The sequence below is a fragment of the Neopsephotus bourkii genome, unplaced genomic scaffold (genome assembly GCF_033783945.1).
Source record: "Neopsephotus bourkii isolate Nb327-2 ecotype Australia unplaced genomic scaffold, CSIRO-AGI_Nbou_v1 NB_887, whole genome shotgun sequence".
Lineage (NCBI taxonomy): Eukaryota > Metazoa > Chordata > Aves > Psittaciformes > Psittacidae > Neopsephotus > Neopsephotus bourkii.
In genome coordinates this window covers 1,984,030-2,006,820 of record NW_026901381.1, presented here as the reverse complement: position 1 = coordinate 2,006,820, position 22,791 = coordinate 1,984,030, and the positions used below count along the sequence as shown (strand labels likewise).

At 45.2% G+C, this 22,791-nt stretch overlaps 1 protein-coding gene across 6 annotated transcripts in view; it reads left to right on the top strand.

Moving 5' to 3' along the window:
* The window catches only part of GRIP2 (glutamate receptor interacting protein 2), a 243,328-nt gene that overhangs the window by 177,563 nt on the left and 42,974 nt on the right, over positions 1-22,791 (top strand). For all 6 annotated transcript variants that reach the window (XM_061357171.1, XM_061357172.1, XM_061357170.1 and 3 more), the window contains exons 2-9: positions 7,509-7,589; positions 10,701-10,836; positions 11,636-11,781; positions 14,470-14,556; positions 14,850-14,925; positions 15,453-15,598; positions 20,232-20,379; positions 21,074-21,243. In XM_061357171.1, coding sequence (XP_061213155.1) covers positions 7,509-7,589; positions 10,701-10,836; positions 11,636-11,781; positions 14,470-14,556; positions 14,850-14,925; positions 15,453-15,598; positions 20,232-20,379; positions 21,074-21,243 — 990 coding nt within the window. The remainder of the gene's footprint in view (positions 1-7,508; positions 7,590-10,700; positions 10,837-11,635; positions 11,782-14,469; positions 14,557-14,849; positions 14,926-15,452; positions 15,599-20,231; positions 20,380-21,073; positions 21,244-22,791) is intronic.

The window sequence follows — 22,791 nt, the reverse complement described above, 5'->3', positions numbered from 1 at the left end:
CGATAGAACACCATGTATATAAGGGAAGCATGAGGAGTACCAGATTTTGGCATTGAGCTGCGTCCAGCATTCATTCTTATCAGATGGGACTTGGATCAGTCCTTGGGAGGTGTTTAATATCCTGTGAAAGTTGATGTGAGTTGGATCTTTCCAAAGCCTGGCTGCTCTGCAGAGCTGACTTAAATGGGCTTTGTGCGCACAGACAGGAACAGAAAATAGAACATCATCTACTTGTTTAGTAAATGCTGAGACTCTTTTCACTGCTCCATGGGAAGCAGGAGTCTTCTTCCATCACTGTTGTGTATCTGCTGAGGGCTTGCCAACGGGGGAGAAATGCATTCTGATATCCCTTGGAAGCTGACCTGCTGATAACAGGGGCATGTTCTGCCTCATATCTTGGTCTCATAAAGGCCACTGCTATGCGAATAACTATCTACATCATTTCAGTTGAAAATGGTTGCTTAAAACAAATTGTTCCTTTAAAAGTAATTTTGGTTTCTTATTAAAAAGAGAAAAAAACAGAAGAACAAAGCATGGAGTTTTCTGTTGAACAATGGGCTATTGTATCTTTTATAGATCTGTTTCCTGTGAATAAAGCAGCAGGTGGTTATGAAATTACACATGCCTTAAAAGGGTTGGTAGATAAGTGAATACAGGCTTTAGAAGAAAAGAAAGGGGGGACATGAGGGTGTGGGGGGGATGAATTCCATTCTATGAGTTACCAGGGAGAGGAAATGAAGAAGTACAACTTCCTCTTGGAATAACTTCAAAGTCTGGACAAGTTCTCCCTGGCCAGGAGCAAACACTGCACAAATGGATGGAGGAGGTGCCACAAAACCCAGGTTGGACAGGGCTTGGAGCAACCTGCTCTAGTGGAAGGTGTCCCTGGCCGTGGCAGGGGTTGGAACTGGATGAGCTTTAAGGTCCCTTCCAAGCCAAACCCCTCTATGATGCTCTGATTTGTCTTCAGTGTAACTCAGGAATATGTGCTGTGAAAGGTGTTTGTTGCCACTGAAAGGAAAAAATAGGAGGGTTCTCTTCCAACAGGCAGCCTCTACCATTTGTACCACTAATCTGTTGCTACGTGTATGTATGAAATTAGGCAGGGGTTGCTCCCAAAACAACGTGGTCTGTTCCAGTCTAAGCTCACTGTTTAAAGGGAAAAAAATCAGGGAATCTTCCTGGTGCAAAGGAAGGGAGAAGCATGTCAAAGCGCTGCTAGGTTGTGAGTGTCTACCATGGGAAAAGTGCACTAAAGGTGTACCCTGTGCTGATGGAGATGGCGAGATCTGTGATGGGCATTGGGTTTTTCACTGTCATACTTCCAACCAGCCTGCACCATCTCCTGGAGAATAAAAAGCCAGGAAACACTGAGCCTTTTAAAGTCTGGCAGGCTTTTGGGGGGTGAAATGAGCAAAACGGTGTCATGCGAATGAAATTGTGCTGCAGAATCCTGCAGCAGAAAGTGACTTTTTTTTCCTTATTTTTAAGCACTTGCCAGGAGCATGGGCTGTTTTGTCTAAGGACTTTGTGTATCTGTTGCTGTATGGTTGGGCTACTTTTATGTAGGGTAGGATTGTGTTCTAGCTCAGCTTTTATGGCATTCTAGGAAAAGCAGCCTGGAGATCCCTGGCAGATGTTTTTTATCCCTTTCTTTGGGTTCTGTTTATTTACTTTCTTCAACTTTTCTTACAGAGAGCTGGAACGATGCATTTCTGGGGATGGCGAAAGGGCTGAACGTCTGTATTTGGCTTGATGAACTCCTGTACAAGTTTTCCAAAGGCCTAGGGAGTTTTGGGTTTAGTTGAGCAGAAGAAAATTCAAGCCATTTGCTGAGGAAGATGCAAATGGTTTCTTGCCTGAAGCTGAGACATGGGAGGAGCTTTTGGGCCATGGTGGACTCCATAATTAAGTAGTTTAATGAAATCATGAAGTCTAACAGTATTCAAAATAGGCTTTTAGTTCTGTCCTCTTCAGATCTGCTTGTCTCTTGCATTAAAGGCTGAGTGCTTTGAAGATGGGAGGCCACTGCTGTGCTGCTCTCATGGAGAGCTGACACAACCATCTCCAACCTGCTGCAGAGGTCTTAAATAACCCATCTGCCCTTAGGAGGATGTGCTGGAGGTTTAGTTGAGTACAGCCTTGCAATCAAACCCCAAACTGAGTACAGCCTTGCAATCAAACCCCAAACTATTGCTGAATGCCAGCCTGGGAAGAGGTGGGAAGCATTATGTTACTGTACTCTAATGATGGTAGAGCTCCTGGCCACGTTGTAGTGGAGGCTGTGTGATTTAGGATCTAAACACCAATTTGAGATTCAGAATGGTTGTGCATGGGTATATGTCTTTTTTTCCTCACTTCTAGTAATATGACAACTTTTAAAAGATGATTAGGTGCCTAAAGATACAGATAGATGATTATATTCTGGTTTTGAAGTGCATGTCTACATCATCAGGCCCTCAGATATCTTTCATATCACATGCCTTGAAGACTGGCTTCCAGGCAGCTGCACTTTGAACCATCTCTAGCTGCCTTGACCCACTCTCATGTACCCTTAACTGGTCTTTGCTTCACTACAGATAAATGCCTCCCTTGACTTAGAGAAATAACTCTCTCAAAATGGATGAAATCACACTTAGTTTTAGTCATTTGGGTTACTGCTTCCAACCTCCTGCTTTTATTCTAGCAAAAAATACCAGCTTGCCTTAGCGTGAACAGCTTTGGGTTTTTAATGCTGTTTTAGTATTCATTTCTCTAAACAAGGAGTGCAATTACCCTATAGCAAAATAACTGTCTCCAACTGTCTTTTTTCCATTAAACAAATGGGAGGTTTTACCTCTTGGTCTTCCCATAAGATTAATGCACTTTCTCTGCAGGAACTGTCTTAAAGCGATCCAGGAATCTGAAAAACTTGCAGACAGCAGTTCTAATTGTCACAGAATCTTATTTAGCCAATGCTGATTTTCATTAAAAGGTGATCTCTGTTAATAACATAGACTAATAACTCTTCTAAATGAAAGCACCCTTCATTTCTCTCCCCACAGGCGGGGATAATGAACTCCTACATCAGTGCTCTTTCTGAGGATGCTTTTTTTCCCATTATAACAGAGGTTGGATTGAGACCTAACCAGTGCCAGGAGATCTGGTGCCCGTGCTCACAAGCCACTGGGCATTTAACTAAGTTGTGGTGTTACTGAGACTGGTTTTGCTGCCGATTGCTGCAGAGAGAGAATTTGGCCCAGGAAATCTCCACTGGCTCTGTGAAAATGGAGGGGTTGATGGGGTGTCCCAGAAAGGCAGCAAGTCAGCCTTGGAGAGCTTGAGAGGGTAACGTCAGGGAGCTAAATTCAACCTGTTAGACCTAAGAGAATCCACATTTCAGACAGCCATGAGAAATCAGGAAGCCAAGTTCTGCTGCTTGTGGAGCAACTTGTCTTTCCTATCAATGCCTCAGTTCTCAGTCTTAAACCAACAAACCCAATAAAACCCAGCCTAAGGCAAAAGCTGCTACCAGGACCAACCCCGGGGCATGGCAGACAGGGAGGCCGTTGCACAGATCCATGCTCCCTCTTAACTGGCTTTATTCTTTTCCTTTTTGGATTGCAATTATTTTTCCCTCTCCTTCCTTGTCTTCAGGGACAACATAGCAGTTTGCCCTGGCTGGAGGTGCTATGGACTGGAGGCCCTGCTTAGAGCTGCTATTGATGCTCTGGCAGCAAAGTGGGATATTGGAGTTTGCTCTCAACTTCCCTTCTTCCTGCCCCTGGTACTTCTTCTGAAGCAGGGAGATATTTTTCCTACTCCTTCATCTGTCCAGTTTGTTTCTGAGGGAGTGAGATGGGATTCTCTTTTCTCTTTCTGTCACTGGGTGAGATGCATACTACTGGGAGGAGAGTTCAAGGCCATGTGTAGGGGAGGGACTTAGAAGCTCTTCTCTCCTTAGAGAAGAAGTTACTAAGACTTTGAAATGGCAAAAACTACTGTCAAAGAACTTAAAGGAAGTTTTTTATATTGTCATAGCTTCCCATGGGATCAATATATGGAAGTGTTGCGTTGTCATTTTTATTGAGGGTCTTGTGAACTTCTGAAAGATGTAGAAAAGCTTGAAAAATACACCTCTAATGGCTGCAGCACTGATTGCTTGCAAAAAGAACCCGTGCAGGCTTTTAAAAAGCGCTATTTTTCCTATTTTGGGAAGTAGAGAGACTCATGAATTTTCAGTGCTGGTGCTGCGATTTGGGCCGGTGGAGCAATCAGGCTCCTTACGAGTCTCACCTCTGAGTCGATGGTGTGCTAGGCAGGAGAACTAAGAGCATAAAAAGAAGGAATTTCTTATTATAAAAACCAAAATCTCCTTCTTCCCCGTCCAAAAGAAAAAAAAAGCTCAGAAAGAAGTGACTCCATTAACAGCAGCTTGAGTGGCAGAGAAGGAAATCAGCTGAAAATGAACAAAGCGCCGCGCGGCAGGGATGCTAATGCAAGCAAATGCCAATTCACACTTCGGCAGGCGGCGTGTGGCAGCTTCCTTTCCTGTTCAAACATTTTAGCCAGATAATGAGTGAAAAAACCAAACATTTTTCACATAATCAACTGAGTTTGGAAGGGAGAAGCAATAGAGGAAGGGGAGCTGCGGTGCTAATTATGTGCTGGCTGATACGGCTGTTATGGAAGCAGTGTGGGACCATGCTGGGTTGGGGGGGGGGGTATGTTGCTAATTGCCAACATTTCTTGGCCACTTGGCTGCTGGTGGGAGCTGTTGTTAATGCACGGGCAACCTGGTTGATTACTGAAATGGAAGCCAAGGTACTCTTGCCAGCAGCTATTGGGGCAGGGAGGGTAACTGTTAGCAAATTGGGGTTATGTATCGATGTATTGATTGGGGTTGCAATGGGGAAATGAAGCACAGAAGGGTGCTGGTGGCTGTCTGGTCCAGGGCAGTGTGTTTATGTGAAGCAGATGGTTGGCTGCTTTACTTTGCCAGCAGATTATGGAGTTGGCTTCGAACCGCCTTGCGTGGTTTCCTGGGTAGGCAGGGATCCCGTCTGCAGCATCAGCAGATCTTTACCGCCTCGAGCATGTTACCTGGGGTGAGAGCTGGCAGCAGTGCTGTCACACAGAGCATGCTGGGGTGGTCCTTACCATCTGCAGTGTCCTGTGTGACCAAAGGCACACTGATGCTCCAGTGGCATTAAGAGGCTCCAGCCCCAGATATCTCAGGGTATTTTGTGGGTGCCTTTTGCAGACTTACCTCTGGAGCTGATAAAGCATCTTGAGATGCTGTTTTGGGGTTCCTCTTCCAGTGTGTTGCTGCCTTTGGGAAAGAAATAAAGGACAGTTTTAGCTGCTGGGCTGAGTGGCATGAGCAGGGAGTAGCTGGATGGGCATTGTCCGGCTGCTCCCCTGGGAAATGCCCCCCTGTTTGTACTCCCAAACCATCTATGTTTTTTGATTGCAGTTCTGCAAAGCGTGGGGTGACAGAGGGAGGGTAAGGCAGGATAGTAGGAAAACCCTCCTCGAGAGAGAAATTAAGATGCCAGCAATGGCAGAGATTGAAAGCTCTGAATCTTTACCACTATTAAACAGCCACTGAAGAAGAGACAGGACGGGGGCTTTGCTTTATTTTTAAAATAAATTTATTTTTAAATATTTTTATAAAAATGGATGCTGGAGCTGAACTGTCCCAAGTGAATGAAACTTCTTTCCAGAGTCATTAAGCCCAGGTTAACCCTGACACTGGTCTCCCCATCAGCCAAAGAACCATTGCTATTGAAAATGCAGGTTTCATTTTCAAGCCTCCTGCTCTTAGAGTTGACACCAGGCTGTACCAGCACCCATCTGAAACCAATGGCTGAGATTCTCCAGCCAAGGGCTGCTGCTTTCGCTGCCAGTATTGCGTGATGCAAGATCTCCATGGTCAGGGCAGTGCTGTTTTATCCTACCTGTTCTCAAAGACAGAGATTCACTCCTGTGATTCACAGAGGTCCTGCATGCTTAGGTATCAAAGTTCAGTATGTTTTGGCAGCAATGGCTTGGCATAGCTTGGTATCAGTCTACTGCCAGGTGCTAGCTCTTGCTTCAGTGCAGTGGTGATGGAAAAGCATTCACAGTGATGCAGGAGTCCAGGGTTTGGATATCTACATTGGCCCTCTATGGGCTGCAAAGCTAAATGTTGTTTATTTTTCAGCTGATACCTTTTATGCTTGAAAGTGCAGATGTGGTTCAGTCAAAGCTTTTCACTGAGCTTTGTCAACTTGTGAAGTTACTTCAGCTGGGCAGCAAGAGTTAAAACTCAATTATCTTTGCTTGTTTGGAAATTCCTATAGGTGGAACCTTATTTCATTTTACTTAAAAATATGCCCAGCTGAGCAGAATTCCCTTCCAAGTGGTTAAGTGCAATCCACAATGATTGAATTTATGCTGTTGTTTTGTGGTCAAAGTGGGCTGCCAGCAAACTAAGCATCAGTTTTGATTTCTCTGAACAGGCCACAGGCTGAGCAAAAGCCATTCCCTTTGTACACAGCAAGGCAAAAACTTCTGTGTAACTTATGTTTAAGTTACTTAAGGGCTGTAGACAGGAATAAGAGGAGAAGGTTTTCAGTAACCTGTATTTATACTATGAGAGACAACTCTAAGCCGTTACAGCTATTGAAGAATTGGGAAGGACACTCCAGGAATGTGGTCACTGAGAATGGGAGTTATTTGATGCTACATGGTTAGTGGAAATTATTGATTGGCAAAGAACCAGTTTTTTAGGAAATGCCATTAAAATACACATTTTAGATGGATGGCAATTAAATCTGTAGAGGCACATTCCCTTCTCTACAAATAATCACTGTGCCATATAGGAGTCTTCCAATAGGATAATACAAAGGCATTTAATTACTCAACGTTTAAATTTCAGCTGATGCTGGATGATGCATTTACGATGTATAATACTATCTTTTCTTTCCTCTGACTTTTTTTGTGTGTAAAACCACTTAACAGAAGGTGCTGTCTATGCTGTACAGAGGCTGGAACAGCAGCAGGAAAATGTGACTTTGAAATAATGGGATCTATAAGAATAGGCAATTTCCTTCAGGTATAGTGATTTAGTGACCTGTTAGTGTCCTGATGTATAACTCTATTTCCAAAGACTCTAAGTTTCCTCACAAGCATAATGACAGGCTTAAAACTTGTGAGACTAATGCCACAGCTTTCTCTGTCCTCAGCTGTTCCACATAGTTGCAAGAGTAAGGGAATTTTGTTCTCTCCTAACAGATTAGCTCCAACAGGAATAAATCGGATAATGTTATTGCCACATCATTTCTTTCCCTCTCTTTCTTAGAAGCAAGATAGCCCACATGGCACAGTGCAAAGCTGGGGCTGGTAATGTGTTTTCTTGCCTACAGTCTGCCATATGGATGTGATCCCAATTCTGATGTCACCAGGACAACTTTCTAAAGTGCTTTGGTTCTGTTGTTTGTAGCTTTTAGTACTAATTTCAGCCTCTGTTTTTGTTCTGCTCACAGATGATGGCCCTTATTCAAAAGGGAGCAAAGACTCTGGTGGGATGGACACAGCCCTGGTCTCCAGGAGACAAAGCATCCCAGGTAAAGGAGGGATTGGCTCCTGCTCCGAAGCATCAAGGAATCCATTACACTTCACCTGGCTACCCCCAAAATGGGTAAAACCCACCAAAACACCTATTTTGGTGCATCTATCAGCAAGGTTTTTGCCAGAGGGCAGAAATGGATGGAAGTAACTGATCTCAATGAGTGGTATGTCACTGGTAAAATCAAAGTCTGGTGTGGAGCTGTTGATGATGGTTATGGAGAACCAGACACTTATGTCTATGTGGCTAACACCACAAAGAGGAAAACAGCAGCAAGGGAGATGGGGAAGAAGCAAGCTCTGTATTTCCCATGTGCGACTGAGTTTGTTCTGATATCTAGTCAGTCACAGCAGACTTGTGTGTGAGATGAACCTTCTCATGCAGAAACACCTCCGGGGGCTGAAGAGGGAGTGGAGAAGTAGTGGTACATTTGCCTCTGTTGGTGTTGGGCTTTATCTGCCCACAGCATGCCAGCAGGTTTGGATGGGCTACTCTGGACAACTCATCTTCTTCCTAAGAAAGCCCATGGATTCATTTTGACTCCTGACTATTAATGACCCAGCCATAGGTTTGGTTTAGTGTGTTGTAAGGGATGGGGAGGAAACAGGGGCCTTTTTCCATTGCTTCATCATCCAGGATTTTTTCTAGGGGTTAGTCTACATCCTTTGGGACCTCTGCAATATGTTGCCACTGTCCCACAACCCTGACAAAGAAAGGCTGGTTCGCTGTTCACAAGAGCCAGTATGTCCATCAACCCTAGCATCTCAATGGGGAGGGCAAAATCCAGGTGTGCTCTTCCTGCTTTGGGGTTCTTTGGGCAGCAAAATCCAAGCATATGTGCCAGTAGAAGAAATCCAAGAGTATTTGCATATAGAACTTAAAGACTGTATCTTGAAGGACCATATCCTGCTTACCCACTTGGCTTTTACATCTGTGATAGCAGCAGTAGATTTATAGAGGTATTGGTCAAAATCCCTTATTGCTTACCTTAATAGATTGATCTCGGGGACTTGCCTTTTTTCAGAGCAGTGATTTCTCCTTGAACCCATAACAATGGGTAATTGCACTCTGGGAGCTCTCATTTTAAACACTTAGCAAGGCTCAAAATTAAACACTATTGAAGAGCTAATAATCTCCCCTTGTGGCACCATCTGTGTTGATCAGTCATGTCTGTAGTTGAGAGGAAATTTGCAGGATAGAGCTGGATGGTGTTCCTTCCAGCACAGCGGGGAGCCTCCACAAAGTTTCTGGCAGCCCCTGGGATCCCGGGTTGCTGAATTGAAAACTGAGTTACAGTAGTTGGCAAGGGATCAAAACTGAGTTTAAAGAGCAGAAGCATCGTGGACCTGATGTTTTACAACGAGCTGCCAGGGCCATGTTAAATGGGTGCCCAGCAGTGCCTAAATGCTTTCCAGGCTGGTGCTGGATTGCAAAGAGGTTCCCCACTCATGTTAATCAAGTGTACAGATTATCCTTGGAAGTGTTATACAAAATAGGTGTAGTACAGGGCAGGATGTGAAGTGAGGGGTCGTGGTGGCATTAGACAAGGAGCAAAGTGCTAGTGATGAGGCACCACTGTGCCAAATGGCACTTTCTCCCAGTGAAAGAGGATGTAGGGGGGGAAACATGTGCCAGGATGGATCTTTTGCGTTAATGTGCTATCTTAAATAGGGTCTCTTAAAGACCCTGCCTTGCTCTGGAAATCGTAGTGTGCAAGAGTTTTTAAATGTTCCCTCTCTCAATAGAGCATCTCATTTAAGCCTGGTGGGGTTTGCTGTGCAAACAAACTCCTGGTCTGTTTGTGGTGTGGGTTTTAGTCCACAGCTGGGGGTCTGCTGTTTGCCATGGGTTTCCAATGCCCATCACCACCTTCTTCTGCACTTCCTTCAGAGAGAGACACCCTGTGTGAGGGAGACTGTTTTCCCCTGTAGAACTGTGGGAGATTTCAACAGCAGAGAGAGTGGAGGTGGATGGATCATGTTGTAGATGCATTCTGCAAAAGGTTCTTAGAGGAGGCTTTGGCAAGGCATGAAAGTCATCTGATTTGCCCCAGGGCAGTTCTCCTTTGAGCAAGGAGTGTGGGTGCCATTGTTTGGATTAATGCAGAGCTACCTTTTGCCAAGCCTATTGTCTTTCCCTGGGCTAGTTCTGGCTCTCCTGCTTCAGAACTCAGACTAGGGACCTTGTTTTTGTAAACCCAGACATGAGCTGCAATGGGATCAACACTGGCATCACGTTGGGCTTATACATAGGTGCTGGACAAACAACAGTGTCATCTTGGGCTGAAGGAAGGTAAAAAGTATGCTGCCTGTATCAGAAAGGGAAGCAGTAACAGTGCAGTGGATGTGGGCTTGGCGTCTCCTAATCCTGACCCTGCCATACCTATCCTGGTTGGCAGTGCACATGGAACCAGTTATGTTGTAGAAGTGATTGTGTTTTCAATTAGATGAGGCAATATGGAGGAAGTTTGACTTAAACCAGGTGTAAATGAGCAGGGAAACTGCTGTGAATGAGTGAAGGTCATGTTTCCCCTCCTTCCCCTGCTGATGGCAGGATCCCACCTCTCTCTGCATTATGTTTACCTCCCATCTGTATTGTGAATTTCTTTAAATCACAGTGGTTTAAGACCCACCCTGTTCTGCTCATCCAGGCAGCTACTGCAGGTCCACAGCATCCTCCTACCTGGTAACTGCGACTGCCTGACATGTAGCCCTCCTATCACCCTTCCCCCTCTATATAGAGCATAGTCCCTGATGTCCCTGAACCACTGTTGAGATCCCATCACCCCGGTTTTGAGTCCTTCCACTGCTACCAGCACCTTGAAACACAAGTTTTTTATTCTGTCACAAACCTTCACTCCTCTGTTTTGTCCCACTTGGTCCTGCTCACCAGACCTGCATGCAAATGCTTTCCCTCCACTGCTGTGGGTCCACCAGCACATGCTTCTGTTCCACAAGTTGATTTTAAATACACTGAAGCTTTCTCTTCGTGCTAATTGTACAAATCATCCTAGGTCTGCTCTCCCACCACCTGTAGGAAAAGGATGTCCTTTGGACTGGGAGGAATGTGCCTTCCATTGAGATATCTGTCTGTATTCCTGATCTTTCAGAGGAATTTAGAGGGGTCACCATCGTGGAGCTGATTAAGAAGGAAGGAAGCACCCTTGGGTTGACCATTTCAGGTGGCACAGACAAAGATGGAAAGCCCAGAGTCTCCAACCTGAGGCCAGGAGGACTGGCTGCAAGGTGAGAAATGGAAATGGGGTGTAGAGAGCACAATAAAACTGGAGTGGGAAAGTTGCATGTTCTAATTATGGAGTAAATATAGTTATAATTATCGTAGCTGCCACCCAAGTCCCTTTCTTCAAGTGCCCCAGAATGCAAAGTTGTTGCTTCAGCAAGTCAAACATCATCTATTTTGAGTTATTTCCCATGCTCTGTGCTATTATGCTCTCAAATTTTGTGTAGGAATATTTGGGATTCTGTGAAATTAGGCAGCCTTGTCAGGAGGGCTGCGTGGTACAATACATCTTGATCAAGCTAAGTGGTTTAATATTGTATCTGTTCTGAATACTGAGTGGGTAAGTAATGCTGGCTCAAAAAAGGAATAGGAAAAGAAAGGCTTCAAGAAGAAGAGAAAGGGAAGGAGTAATTGAACAATTCTGCAGAAAACAGGCAAAAGGAATGACGTTTCCTTTTTCCCTTGCTGGATTTTTTGTTCAGACAGCTCTCGGTGTGCTTCTCTTTGACTGATTGCTCTACATGAATGGGAACTGAGCAATAAAAAGAGAGATTGTAAAGACGTAGACTGCGATTGTTGCTTTATGTACAGATCTGAGCACTTGCCAACAGGAAAGATAGATGCCTTCCATTTTAGCACTTCCCTCTGAGAGCAAGTACGTGCAATCAGATGAGATGAGCCCAGCACTGCTGGCTTGGTCAGAAAGTCCTCCATGTACCATGGGTTTACCAGGAGCATCCAGGCTGAGTGTAGCAGAGACTTTGTGCTACCACTGCTTTTGTTTTCCTTTTGCTTTCCTTGCAGAAGTGACCAGCTGAATGTTGGGGATTACATCAAGTCAGTGAATGGCATTAACCTGACCAAGCTGCGGCACGACGAGATCATCAGCCTACTGAAGAACGTGGGTGAAAGGGTAGTGCTGGAAGTAGAGTATGAGCTTCCGCCAGCCGGTGGGTGCCTCTCTGATAACACTTCTCTTCTCTTGGCTGCTTTTTGTCCTGGGGTGCAGATGGACTTGCTCGTGTGTTAACCATCATGGACTAGGCAGTATCCAGGGGCAGTTTGACGCTGTGCCTTCATCCGCTCGCAGCACTGCGCGGGATGCTGCAGAGCTGTGTGCAGTCGGAGCAGAGCCTTTTTTCCAGCACAGTGGGTGCCTGTTCATGCACACTGGCAGGAGATGGCTGATTAGGTCTGTCTTGCCTCAGAGTGACTCGGTAGCACAGGCCAATCTGCCTCCTGATGCTGCTTCAGCTTGTTTTTCTTTTCCCCTTTCAGAGAGTGGCAACAGGAGGTTTTATTCACTCTTAAGCATGTATTGCCAGATCCTCTTTTCTGAACAGTGGCAAGTGCTGTTATTCCTCAAGATGCTTTGAAACGATGTGTTTTCAGAAGCGAAGCTGAAACAATCTGTTTTCCAGTTAAGGGACCCCCAGCTGAAACTGGCAAACCCAGCTCACAGGGCTTGCATCCTGATGTGGGAGACTATGTGTTCTTGTCCTCGTTTGTTCTGATTAAAACAAATTCCTCGATACGGTTTGTCATCACAGTCTTTCCATTGTGAAAATGATCTCGTCTCCAGTTATTACTCATCCAGTTCCCCAGATCAATCAAAGGATAATTGGGCAGAAGAAATAGAACAACTGAAAATAAGATGGTAGGAAAAACAGAACTGGTGAAATCTAAGCGTTTTGCCCCAGAGAAGAAGCTATGTTACACTTCATATCTTTGCTGTAACTCCTGCCTTTACATGAAAAGTATTGAGTATATAAGTGACCATGTAAATTCCAAAGAAGAAAAGAATATAATCTGAATTATCTGAATCTCCATCACCCCCTCTCTTCTGCTGAGTTTCTTAACTTTTATGTACAGCCGTGGTAAAACAAACTGTGATTCAAGTTTTCCATGGTCTTATTCTCACTAGAGATGGCAACTCTTAACCTTTCTCCTTAGCTGTGAGCCTGACTATCAGGAACCTGATTAGCTGTACTTACCTGCTAAGGACCAGTGCCAATACCGCATGGCTCAATCAATAGCAGTGGTGCAAAATCTCCCCACCTCTGAACGAGGAGGAAGAGCACACTGAAAGAGTGACTTATCTCCCATGAGATTATTGATGCTGTTTATGACTAATCCATACAAAGAAGCACTGTGAAATAGAGGGAAGTCTCCATTATTGCCTTACAGGCTTTTACCTGCAATGAGAGTTTGTTATTGCTGTGTGCACCCATCTCTTTCTCTCTTTCCCTGGGCAGAGAGTAGAAATATAGTGCAATTCAATAGCTTGTGCTTGTGGGTTTGATTTTTTTCTCCCTGCTGTGTAATTTCCTGCTTTGGAAGAGACTTTGCAAGTCCATGTCTAGTTTTCAGGCCACTGTGTCATATCATCCCTTCCATAAATATACCAAGCCCTGCGCTGACACCAGCTTAGGTTTCCGTGCTCGCCACTAATCTTATGACAGGCTGCTGCAGAACTTCATGCTTGGATGCTTTAGGACAGAAATTGGATGGTTTCTGAACTCATTGTGGATGCTTTATGCCCTTTTCTTGGTATGTGAGTATTACCCTGTAGCTGGGAGCCTTCCTGTGCCCTGCCTGAGCTTTTCCCTTCTGGGGTATTTCTGTCTGTGGACAGCAGCAGGGGCAAAGTGGCAGCTGGGGGACAGTGTTTTGGGGGTTTATTTGGCCTTGCCTATGGTTCCCAAGGCTGCAAGGCAGTAACATGTGTACACTGGATGTCTTTTGGGTTAGTTTAACCCTAATTTAGGTGCAGGTTGCAAGTGTGCAGGACTGCTTCCTGAGCCAAGGGGAAGTGCTAGTGTGGATGTGCCTAAGGGATCTTTCAGCTCCAGCCTGCAGTCAAGCTCTTAGTGCTTGTGGCCATTCACCGCACTTGGTTTGAAGATTAGGAATTGATCTTTTCGGAGGGGACAATGCTGAAATGCCATGTGCAGTTCTGGATGGGAAAGATGAGGAAATTGGCCCATGTTCACTGCAGTAGTTCAATAAATCATTAAATAGCAGGGGGTGGCAAGGGATGGAAACAGTTTCTTTCTTTTTCTCTTTACTTTTGAACTTTAAATAGCACTGTGTATTTAACATAAAATTACTGAATTGCCCCTAGGATCAGTTTAAAGGATTCACTTAATCTTTTTTTCTAAAGTCAAAATATAAGAAGGGAAAAAAAAAACCAAAACCCCAACCTTTTGCACTGAGGATTTAGGATTTTCATTTTCTTTAAGGTCAGCTGGTGACTGGATTCTTTACGCTGCTGCTGGTCTTTTAAACAAGTCTCCATCTGCAGAAGAAGCTTCTGGCTTTTGAGTAATGCCAAGTGCATTAAGGCCAGTTGATAAACGGGAAGGTTTTACTTGAATGTCAGAATATAACCAAGACAAATTTAAGGGGAGATGTGCAACACTGAGCTGGCAAAATCATCCTGGAACACAATGGTTGGTTCTGATGGAGGTTCACAGTTCTGGGCTGGGCACTCTCTGCATCCAAACAGGGAAGATACAATATGGGTATTGGGCTGAGTTTCAATTTCAATGCTGTTTGAATGAATTATAGTATTATTTTGCAGGGTGGCATGAAAAAGGTTTATCTGGGGGTAACTGGGTCTTCTTCTTTTCCTTCAGTGCCAGAGAGCAGTGCTGGCATTATTCCCAAAACCATCGAGGTGTCTCTCTACAAGGAAGGCAACAGCTTTGGCTTCGTGCTGAGAGGTTAGTAGTTTCCCCAGTGAAAAACAGAGGGGACAGGCACTGGCAGAGGTGATTTGGGAAGCAGGAACAGAAATGTAGGAAGGTGAATATCATAAACCTCAGCTAAGAAACGAAAAGTATATCCTGGGCAGCATCCCACGCAGCCACCAGGGACTGTGGCTGCTGAATCCAGGGCAGTCTTTTTGCTTTCAGGCTGTGTCAGCTGTTATGTGATAAATGTCTCTCCTTTCTCAGCACTTCCATTCAGACTTTCAAACCTCCAGTGACTTATGGCTTCCCTGGTTTCATTACAGGGGGAGCCCATGAAGACTGGCACAAGTCCAGGCCGCTGGTGCTCACCTATGTGAGGCCGGGTGGTCCAGCAGACAGGTAATGCTCGTGTCGCATCTCCAGTGTCTGCTTTGACCAGACAGACCAGCAGCCTTCAATGTGCTTTTGGATGTGTGCCCTGCTTGTCCTCCTTGCTGTTGCCTCTACAAGGCTTCTTGTGCTGGTGGTGTGCAGTGACGTGGGTGGTGTGAGACCTGTGATGTGCAGGGAGGATGGATCTGGTACTTGTAGGCTGACCCATGTGTAGATATTACAGTTATAAGCAGAAAATCCTCTTCCAAAGGCAGCCTCTTAATTAACCCTGTACAGATGAATTGCTGATGCTGTGTTGGAAAGCAGGAGGCTTCTAGCTATTCTCCTGCTGCTAATTTAATGTGATGGAGCTGGTACTATAAATAACCCAAACTATTGACTAATTGACTTTATATATATGTATATGTGTGTGTTTGTATGTATCTATACACACACAAAAATATATATTAAATATATATTACATATAGGTATAGAAATTAAATACAAATAAATATATATATACAAAAAAGCCTCTTTCTCATGGCTTTCTACAGGGAAGGGTCCTTGAAAATTGGGGACAGGCTGCTGAGTGTGGATGGGATCCCTCTGCACAGCATGACCCATGCTGATGCCCTCAACATCCTGCGCCAGTGCAGCCAGGAGGCTCTCTTCCAGATCGAGTATGATGTGACCATCATGGGTAAGGCCAAGATGAGTGTGGTGGCATTTGCTCCTATTGTCTGGGAAGTATGTGGGATTAAACACAGTAACAGGGATACTTGGTTTCAGTGGAAAAATTGATGAGCAATGCGCTGCCAACATGGGTGTGCAGGGGGTAAAGTTCAAAGCTGGCTTAGTTGAATGCATTTGTGTCTTGATGGGAATGATGACTGGTTTTAGAGGAGGGGGAAAAGAGGGATTTTGTCACGTAGGCAAAGATGGAATAGGAGAAATTGGAGTTAAAAAGGGGCTGGAGTGCTGTGCCAGCACTGCAAATACTGCTATTAAATGAGTGCAGCGGAGTGAGCTGCAAGCAGGCAGACTTGATGCGGCTGGAGTTTGCTCTGTGTTTTAACCAAATTCTGGAGTTAGTCCCTTTCTTAGAAGCATTAGTTCAGATCTGCTTCGGAAATATATGAGGGGTGATGAATTGAGTGACCTCAACTAAGGCAGAGGATGAGTGTTCCTAAAACGTGTTCTACTCTGTAGATATGAAGTTTGAGGGTTTGGAGGGTTGGTGGGTTTTTTCTTCTCTTGATTTTTTTAGTTTTAAGCCCTGGGAAAGGGTTTATTATTAGCTACTGTAAAGTCATTTGGAGCTGGCTTTGTGACACACAGCTCTTGCTGCAGGGACTGTCATTAGTGAGTTTAAGGTTACCACAGAGTCCGAAGCTGTGCTGGTTCTGGAAGCTCATTGAACTGTGCATTAGATTTGATGTTGCATATATGTCTCCAGAGGGGTTTCTGCTTCCACTGGAGCCACAAGCTGGGCTAAGTTGGAGTCTTTTCTGCAGATCTCACAAACCAGTCCAGCGTATCTAAGCCTAGGATCCAATGAGGGATAGGAATCTGTGGTAGCAGGTTGTTTTCTATTTGGGAAATACAAATAGGAAGGAGGGAAATAAAAAGGATCTGCAGCTGAGATTTGTGTTGGAAGGGACCTTAAAGTTCATCCAGTTCCAACCCCTGCCATGGGCGGGGACCCCTTCCACTGGAGCAGCTTGCTCCAAGCCCCTGTTTCCAACCTGGCCTTGAACACTGCCAGGGATGGGGCAGCCACAGCTTCTCTGGGCACCCTGTGCCAGCGCCTCAGCACCCTCACAGGGAAGAGCTTCTGCCTAAGAGCTCATCTCAGTCTCCCCTTTGGCAGGTTGAAGCCAATCCCCTTGGCCTGTCCCTACAGACCCTTGTCCAAAGCATCTCTCCAGCTTTCCTGTTTGTCCCTTTAGGCACTGGAAGTTGCTCTAGTATCTCCCAGGAACCTTCTCTTCTCCAGGCTCCCTTTCTATCCAATAGTGATTGTGGTAACTCTGCAATGGTTGGTAATGAATGTCTGTTCCTCTCCTTGCAGGCTGGCAGCCCTGCCTGGGGAGGGAGTAGGCAGGTTTAAAGGGGGATTGTGCACAGAGATGTCAAGTCTGAACAGCAGCAAACAATTAATAGTGCGTGGGAAATGGGAGGCTTTTTTGGTTCTGTTGTTTGCGTGGTCCCCTGGTGCCTGCATTGCAGAAGGTTGGTTGTTTTATAACCTGACTTGGAGCAGAAAAAGCCATGCAGGTGTCTTGGTATTTCTTCCTGAGTAACTCTCCCACCTAAAACTGTTAGGATTGAGTGAACACAGAGGGATGGCAGGGGTTTATGCAGTGATTCTCCATCTTGTGTTGCTATACATTGAACCAGATACTTCCCTAGATGTAAAACCAGTCCCTTTCCTAGATAATTTCTACAAAGAGAGTTCTTCTCTCTGACCCTGCAAGGTGATATACTCGTCCTGCTTTCTTTTAATGTAAGATGATGCAGAATGTGTAGCTTAAAACAATCCCTGCAGACGGTTTTGCCAGGCAACAGCTAATAACTGCAATGGGAGATGAGTGTATCATCCCCAAATCACAACTGTTACAGACATTCTCTTTACCAGCCACAGGAAAATGATGAGGGAAGGGAAGAGCCGGTGCTGGAAGTAGTGGTGGTGGAAAGGGGTCTTCTGGACCCTGTGTTACTACCCACTAAACCAGTATGTATTGACAGTTGTGCCTCAGTTTCTCAATCTGTAACATGGTACCCTCCTCCTCTGGGAAGCACAGTTCATTGCTTGCAAACCACTTTCAAACCTTTACATGGAAACCTTCACAGCCATGAAACGCAGCGTAGGCACACAGGGTTTTCCTGTTCCCTGGTAACAAAACCCCAGAGGAATGATGCAAGCAGCTGTATCCACATTGAACTTGGTGTCATTGGCCTCAGTGATGCTTGTTCTGCAACAGTGTGATTTCTGGCCACCATGGCACACTGAGCAGAGTCCGAGTTGAGTATCTCATGAACCCTGAGCCTTCAGAACAACTTCTCAGGCTCTCTTGGCTTGCAAGAAAGGAGCTTGATTTGAGTAAGGTGACATTTGCAGTGAAACACAGGAGAGCCAGGGATGGCTTTTCCACAGGTGCTGGGTGAGTTGCAGCCATGTGATGGTGCAGAAACACTTTATGGTGCCAAAGCAGCAATGCCAATGGAGTCCCTGCAGTAAGGTTATTGCAGTTCCTGCCCTGGCCTCTCAGTGTTTCTTTTTAAATTAGCTTGGATGTAATAGCCCCACGTTAATCACGCCTCACAAATACTGCTAAATTGCAGACTCTTGACCTTTGATTTGAGCCAAATCATTCCCTAGAATAATTAATAGAGGCTTGGCTTGGTATTTCCTCAACAAATGCCTCTATAAAATAGATTTGGATCAATTCTTATCAGTGCCACTGGAGATGAGAATTAAAAGGGGTAGAGGGGTGTTCTGTGCTCTGTGCGGAGAGGGCTGGAGGCAAGACTACAGTGATTTCCTACGGTCTTATTGATAACCTACATTCTGGCATGAACCCAGAGCTCACTCTCCTCACCATGGTCCTGAGACCTCCCTAGGAAACGCTTGGTAAAGCCAGTAAGTTTGGAAGCTGTGTAAAACTGAGAGAAGCAGGGATTCCCTTTGCAAAGGCAGGTCTATTGCTCCAGCAAGCTTTGATTTTCATTCCTTTCCTTCAGCTGGAGGAATGTAGGTCTGTGTCCCTCCTCAGAGGATATGTGCTGGACACACATAGGCTGCAAAACCAATGTGTAGTTGGTGTTTACTGTTGGAAGAGATCAGTCTCTTGGTGCTTGCTTTGCTAACGAAGGCTGAAGTGCACCTTCTACAGGCTTTAACTGGCTGCTTTGTGCATCTTTGGACTGAACTGGGACTGTGCTTTTTGACAGGGCCTCCAGACCCCTCCAGTGGTCTGTTTCAACAGAGAATAAACAGTGTTTTATTTGAAGGCTACATAACCTTTAACATTGCTCATTCTTCCTCCTTCCTCCGCTAGGAAAAAGGGCACTGTGAGTAGACCAGAGCCTGAGCATCCCCTGCCTTATCCCAGGGGGAAATTTCCAAAGGTGTTTTCTGTCTCCATAGACTCAACATCTCCAACAAATCTCAGGAAGGACCCCACTGCAGCTCAGCTTCTGAGATCTGCATTAATGCTTCTGTTTCTCAGAGAGCAAGAATGAGCCATGCATCAAGTTTTGGAGCCAAGTAGCATCAGCATTTTTAGTGGAGCATAGCTCTGGAAGGGAAAAGCTTTACTATGAATAATTAAGGGCCAAGGAGGCATCAAGCTTTCAGAGGGCTCTGCTGGCTTTCCTTCAAAGTGGATGGCTGGGTTTTCATGAAATGATTTTGTGAGGGGATCAGAACTATGAGTAGGGCGCTGGCTGTGGGATGTCCGGTGGTGATAGCACGTTTGTGAATCCATCCTCTTTATGATGGCTTTAGGTAATCTGGAAGCAAATGTGTAACAGAGGTGGAGGGAATTTCTGTCTAATCAGGGAGAGACACAGGCTTTCTTTTTCCTCCCCCTTCCCCAGAAGAGATGAATAGATGTTGTGCAGGCTGATGCTAACAGGAGCAGTTTCGTAGGAGTTTCATAGTTTTGCTTTCAGCACCCATTAAGCTTCTTGCAGAAGTGCATCTTTTAAAGATGAGTTACCCCTGTATTGTCTGATGGGAAGAGGAGGTTTTCGTAAGCATACAGGTAGGCAGTGCTGCGTCTCTGCTCCCACTGTTGCACTGGAGGAGCTGGAATAAGCAGTTGCGGTGATGTTTTGGAGCTGGTGCTGAAGCACAGAGGAGTTGACTGACTCGTGTGCTGGTCTTCAGCAAACAAGACTTCTGAGTACTTCAGAAAGTGTGATCTTGTTTCTTTCTTGCTTGCTTGGGAAGAAGCTCATAACAGTGACGTCCTTCTGATCTTCCTTTTTTGTGCTTTTAATACTGTTGATGTGACTGCTGCCTTTGAGCAATCTCTCCCTTGATCTTGCTATTTAACCCCAAGGGGGGTTGTTTTCGTGAGTGAATTGTTGTACTGTGTCTTCATTATCATATATATTCTATGCAGAATCAGTTCTGCTTCTTGAATTTACTTCTTTAAGTAGTTTCCATCTTTGTTAAGTTATGACATGACACAGACTGCAGAATGTCCAAGCTACAGGTTTGCTGATGGTATATATGACAAGTCAGCCCTATTGGCCAACCCCTTGCTTTTAGGAATGGGAAAGGCTGTATGAAAAGTGTCTTCAGATGCTCTCTTGTTTTACAGACACTGTAGCAAATGCTTCAGGTCCTTTACTAGTTGAAATAGCAAAGAGTCCGGGGTCTACGCTAGGAATCACACTGACAACAACCATGCACCGGAACAAACAGGTCATTGTCATCGACAAGATCAAGCCTGCCAGTGTGGTGGACAGGTACAGATCTGAACATGCTGCTCCTAGCTCTGCTTTTCTGTTCTCTGCTGCTTTTTTGTTCCTTTGTTACTTAGATATCATTCTCCACTGCCTCTCCTCAAAATGCCCATATCCACATGTTCTTAGCACTAAAAATATGTGACCCAACAGCAGTGGACACTCCTCAGTGGGCATGAATGTAACTCAGTGCATGTGAAAGCTGAGCTCTGGTTTAAAAACCTCAGATCTGACTGCCCTGGAGCTGTGCAATGGCAAAAACCTATTCTGGAAACTTCTGGCTAGAGCCTTTTCTTGATGGGCAAGTCAGCTAGTCACCCTTCACATGGGGATACACGATGACAAACTGTTATGCACCCCTAGCTGTGGTTAGTCATGTTGCTTAGCTGAACTCTTGGCTCGTAGGAGTTAACTACACTGCTGCATAAACCCACTGAGTGGGCACTATTAAATGCTTAAAGGATCTTTCCCAAGCCACCCTCAGCACTGACTCAAGCATGAACCATCTCAGTTGGTATTTTGGGCAGTGCTCGAGCCTAAGTTTCTAATTGGAAGTAAGAAAAAAAAAGGTATGAAAGAAAATCACAGGAATTCACACCATAATTCACAGTTGACTTTTGCATGTGTCTGCTCCCAAGTGTAAGGACATGGATTTTGGCCATGTGTATAATTGCCTCTCTTGCTGTTTCCTTTGCAGATGTGGTGCGCTGCATGTTGGTGACCATATTCTCTCCATTGACGGCACGAGCACAGAGCACTGCTCCTTATTAGAGGCAACTCAGCTTTTAGCTGCCACTTCAGAAAACGTGAAGCTGGAGATATTACCTGTTCACCAAAGCAGGCTGCCTTTGAAACCTCCTGAAACAGGTGAGTCCTCTCTGCAAACACTGTTGGTCGCCCTCAAAACTCACTTGAGGTCCCTACTGGGGCTCTTGCTGCTTTTGAATGCTGGCAACAGACTCCAGAGACATCTGTGGAGGGGAAAAAAATGATGTTTTGATGAAATGCATGTGATTAGATGATGTTCTTCAAGGATGTGAATAGGGGAAAAAAGGTAACATCTGTGCTTGAATGGGGAAATTGGAGCTGGGAATCCCACAGTTTCGCAGTGCTGAGTGCTGTGCAAACTGCTTCCTTAGTACCTCAGATAAGAGACTTTAATGGAGAGGGAGAAAAAACAACCTTGGTGCTGGCAAATGTACTTCCAAGCTGAGATTTCATTTGCTGATGCCCAGTAAGGCTTTGTAAAAGATGTCAGTAGCTAGGCAGGGTCCTGCTGGACTTCCATAGGAAACTAATCTGTAAGCATCTTGCAGACCAGCCTGTTTTGAGTGGCAGCTGTGTCTGATCAGCCATCGGTAGGGTGGATGCATCTGTAACTGCCCCTTTTGCAACCATTGTCAGTCACTTGTGTCTTTAATGATACTGTGCACAGTAGCCCTGGGCACAGCTCTTTTCTCCATTCACTTCTTGGGCAGTTTGGAGAGAGGAGGAAAGTATCTGTGTTGTCTTTAAAATGATGCAGTGAAACATAAGATCTAATAACATCTGCATGTCTAGAATGAAATCTCTTGCATGTCCAGTCCAATTTGTGCCGAATTGAAGCAGTTTAACAAGGGGGGTGGGTGACTTGACCTTTGTGCCCAAGAAAAAATGGAAAGCTATAATCCTTTTTCAACGGCTGTTAAAATGAGCTATTCTCCTCCTTCCGTTAGTGCCCTGGTCCTAATCTTCATTCAAAATACATTAATCCAGCAGCAGCTCAGGAGAAGAAGGATCTGTGAAAGGACACCTGGGTGTGTTCAGGACCTTTTTACCCAAACCTCCATACATCAGATCGGTTTGCTGTGACAGAAATGCAGAACATAAACTTGGGACAAGAACTGCAACACATGAATAGGAAAAATAAGGGATATAACAACTGTTTTCACTTTAGATTGTTGGGGATCGCAGGGAAGGGTGCTGTTCATCCGTGTGGCTGTTAGAAGGTAGAGGTGCATGGTTGGAGACCACTGCTTGGGCTTGAACCTTCACCAGTGCTGATGGGGTTGGTGGGAACATGAAGGATAGCACTTTGGGCAGGAGGAGCAGTGCTCCTCAGTGGTGTAACTGGCCATAGTGAGCAGCTGAGGAGCTGCACCAAAGCTGAGCAAAACTGTGTTTGAACCTGGGATAGACACTGCCTTCTGCTCATGGTGCCAAGTGCCAGCTCCACAGGCTGCTTGCTTGGGGTTTAGGGAAACAAACAGGGACAGTAAGGAAAAATGGGCCATGCAGAAGCAAACTGTCATGATTGCCAAGAGAGTGAAGCAGATGAGGAGAGGAGACTGTGCAGACTCTCTTGAGCACTTGCAGTGCAGTTCAGCCTTTCCAGCATGTGCCTGTATGGGGCTTGGCACTATGTTTTTCAATAGC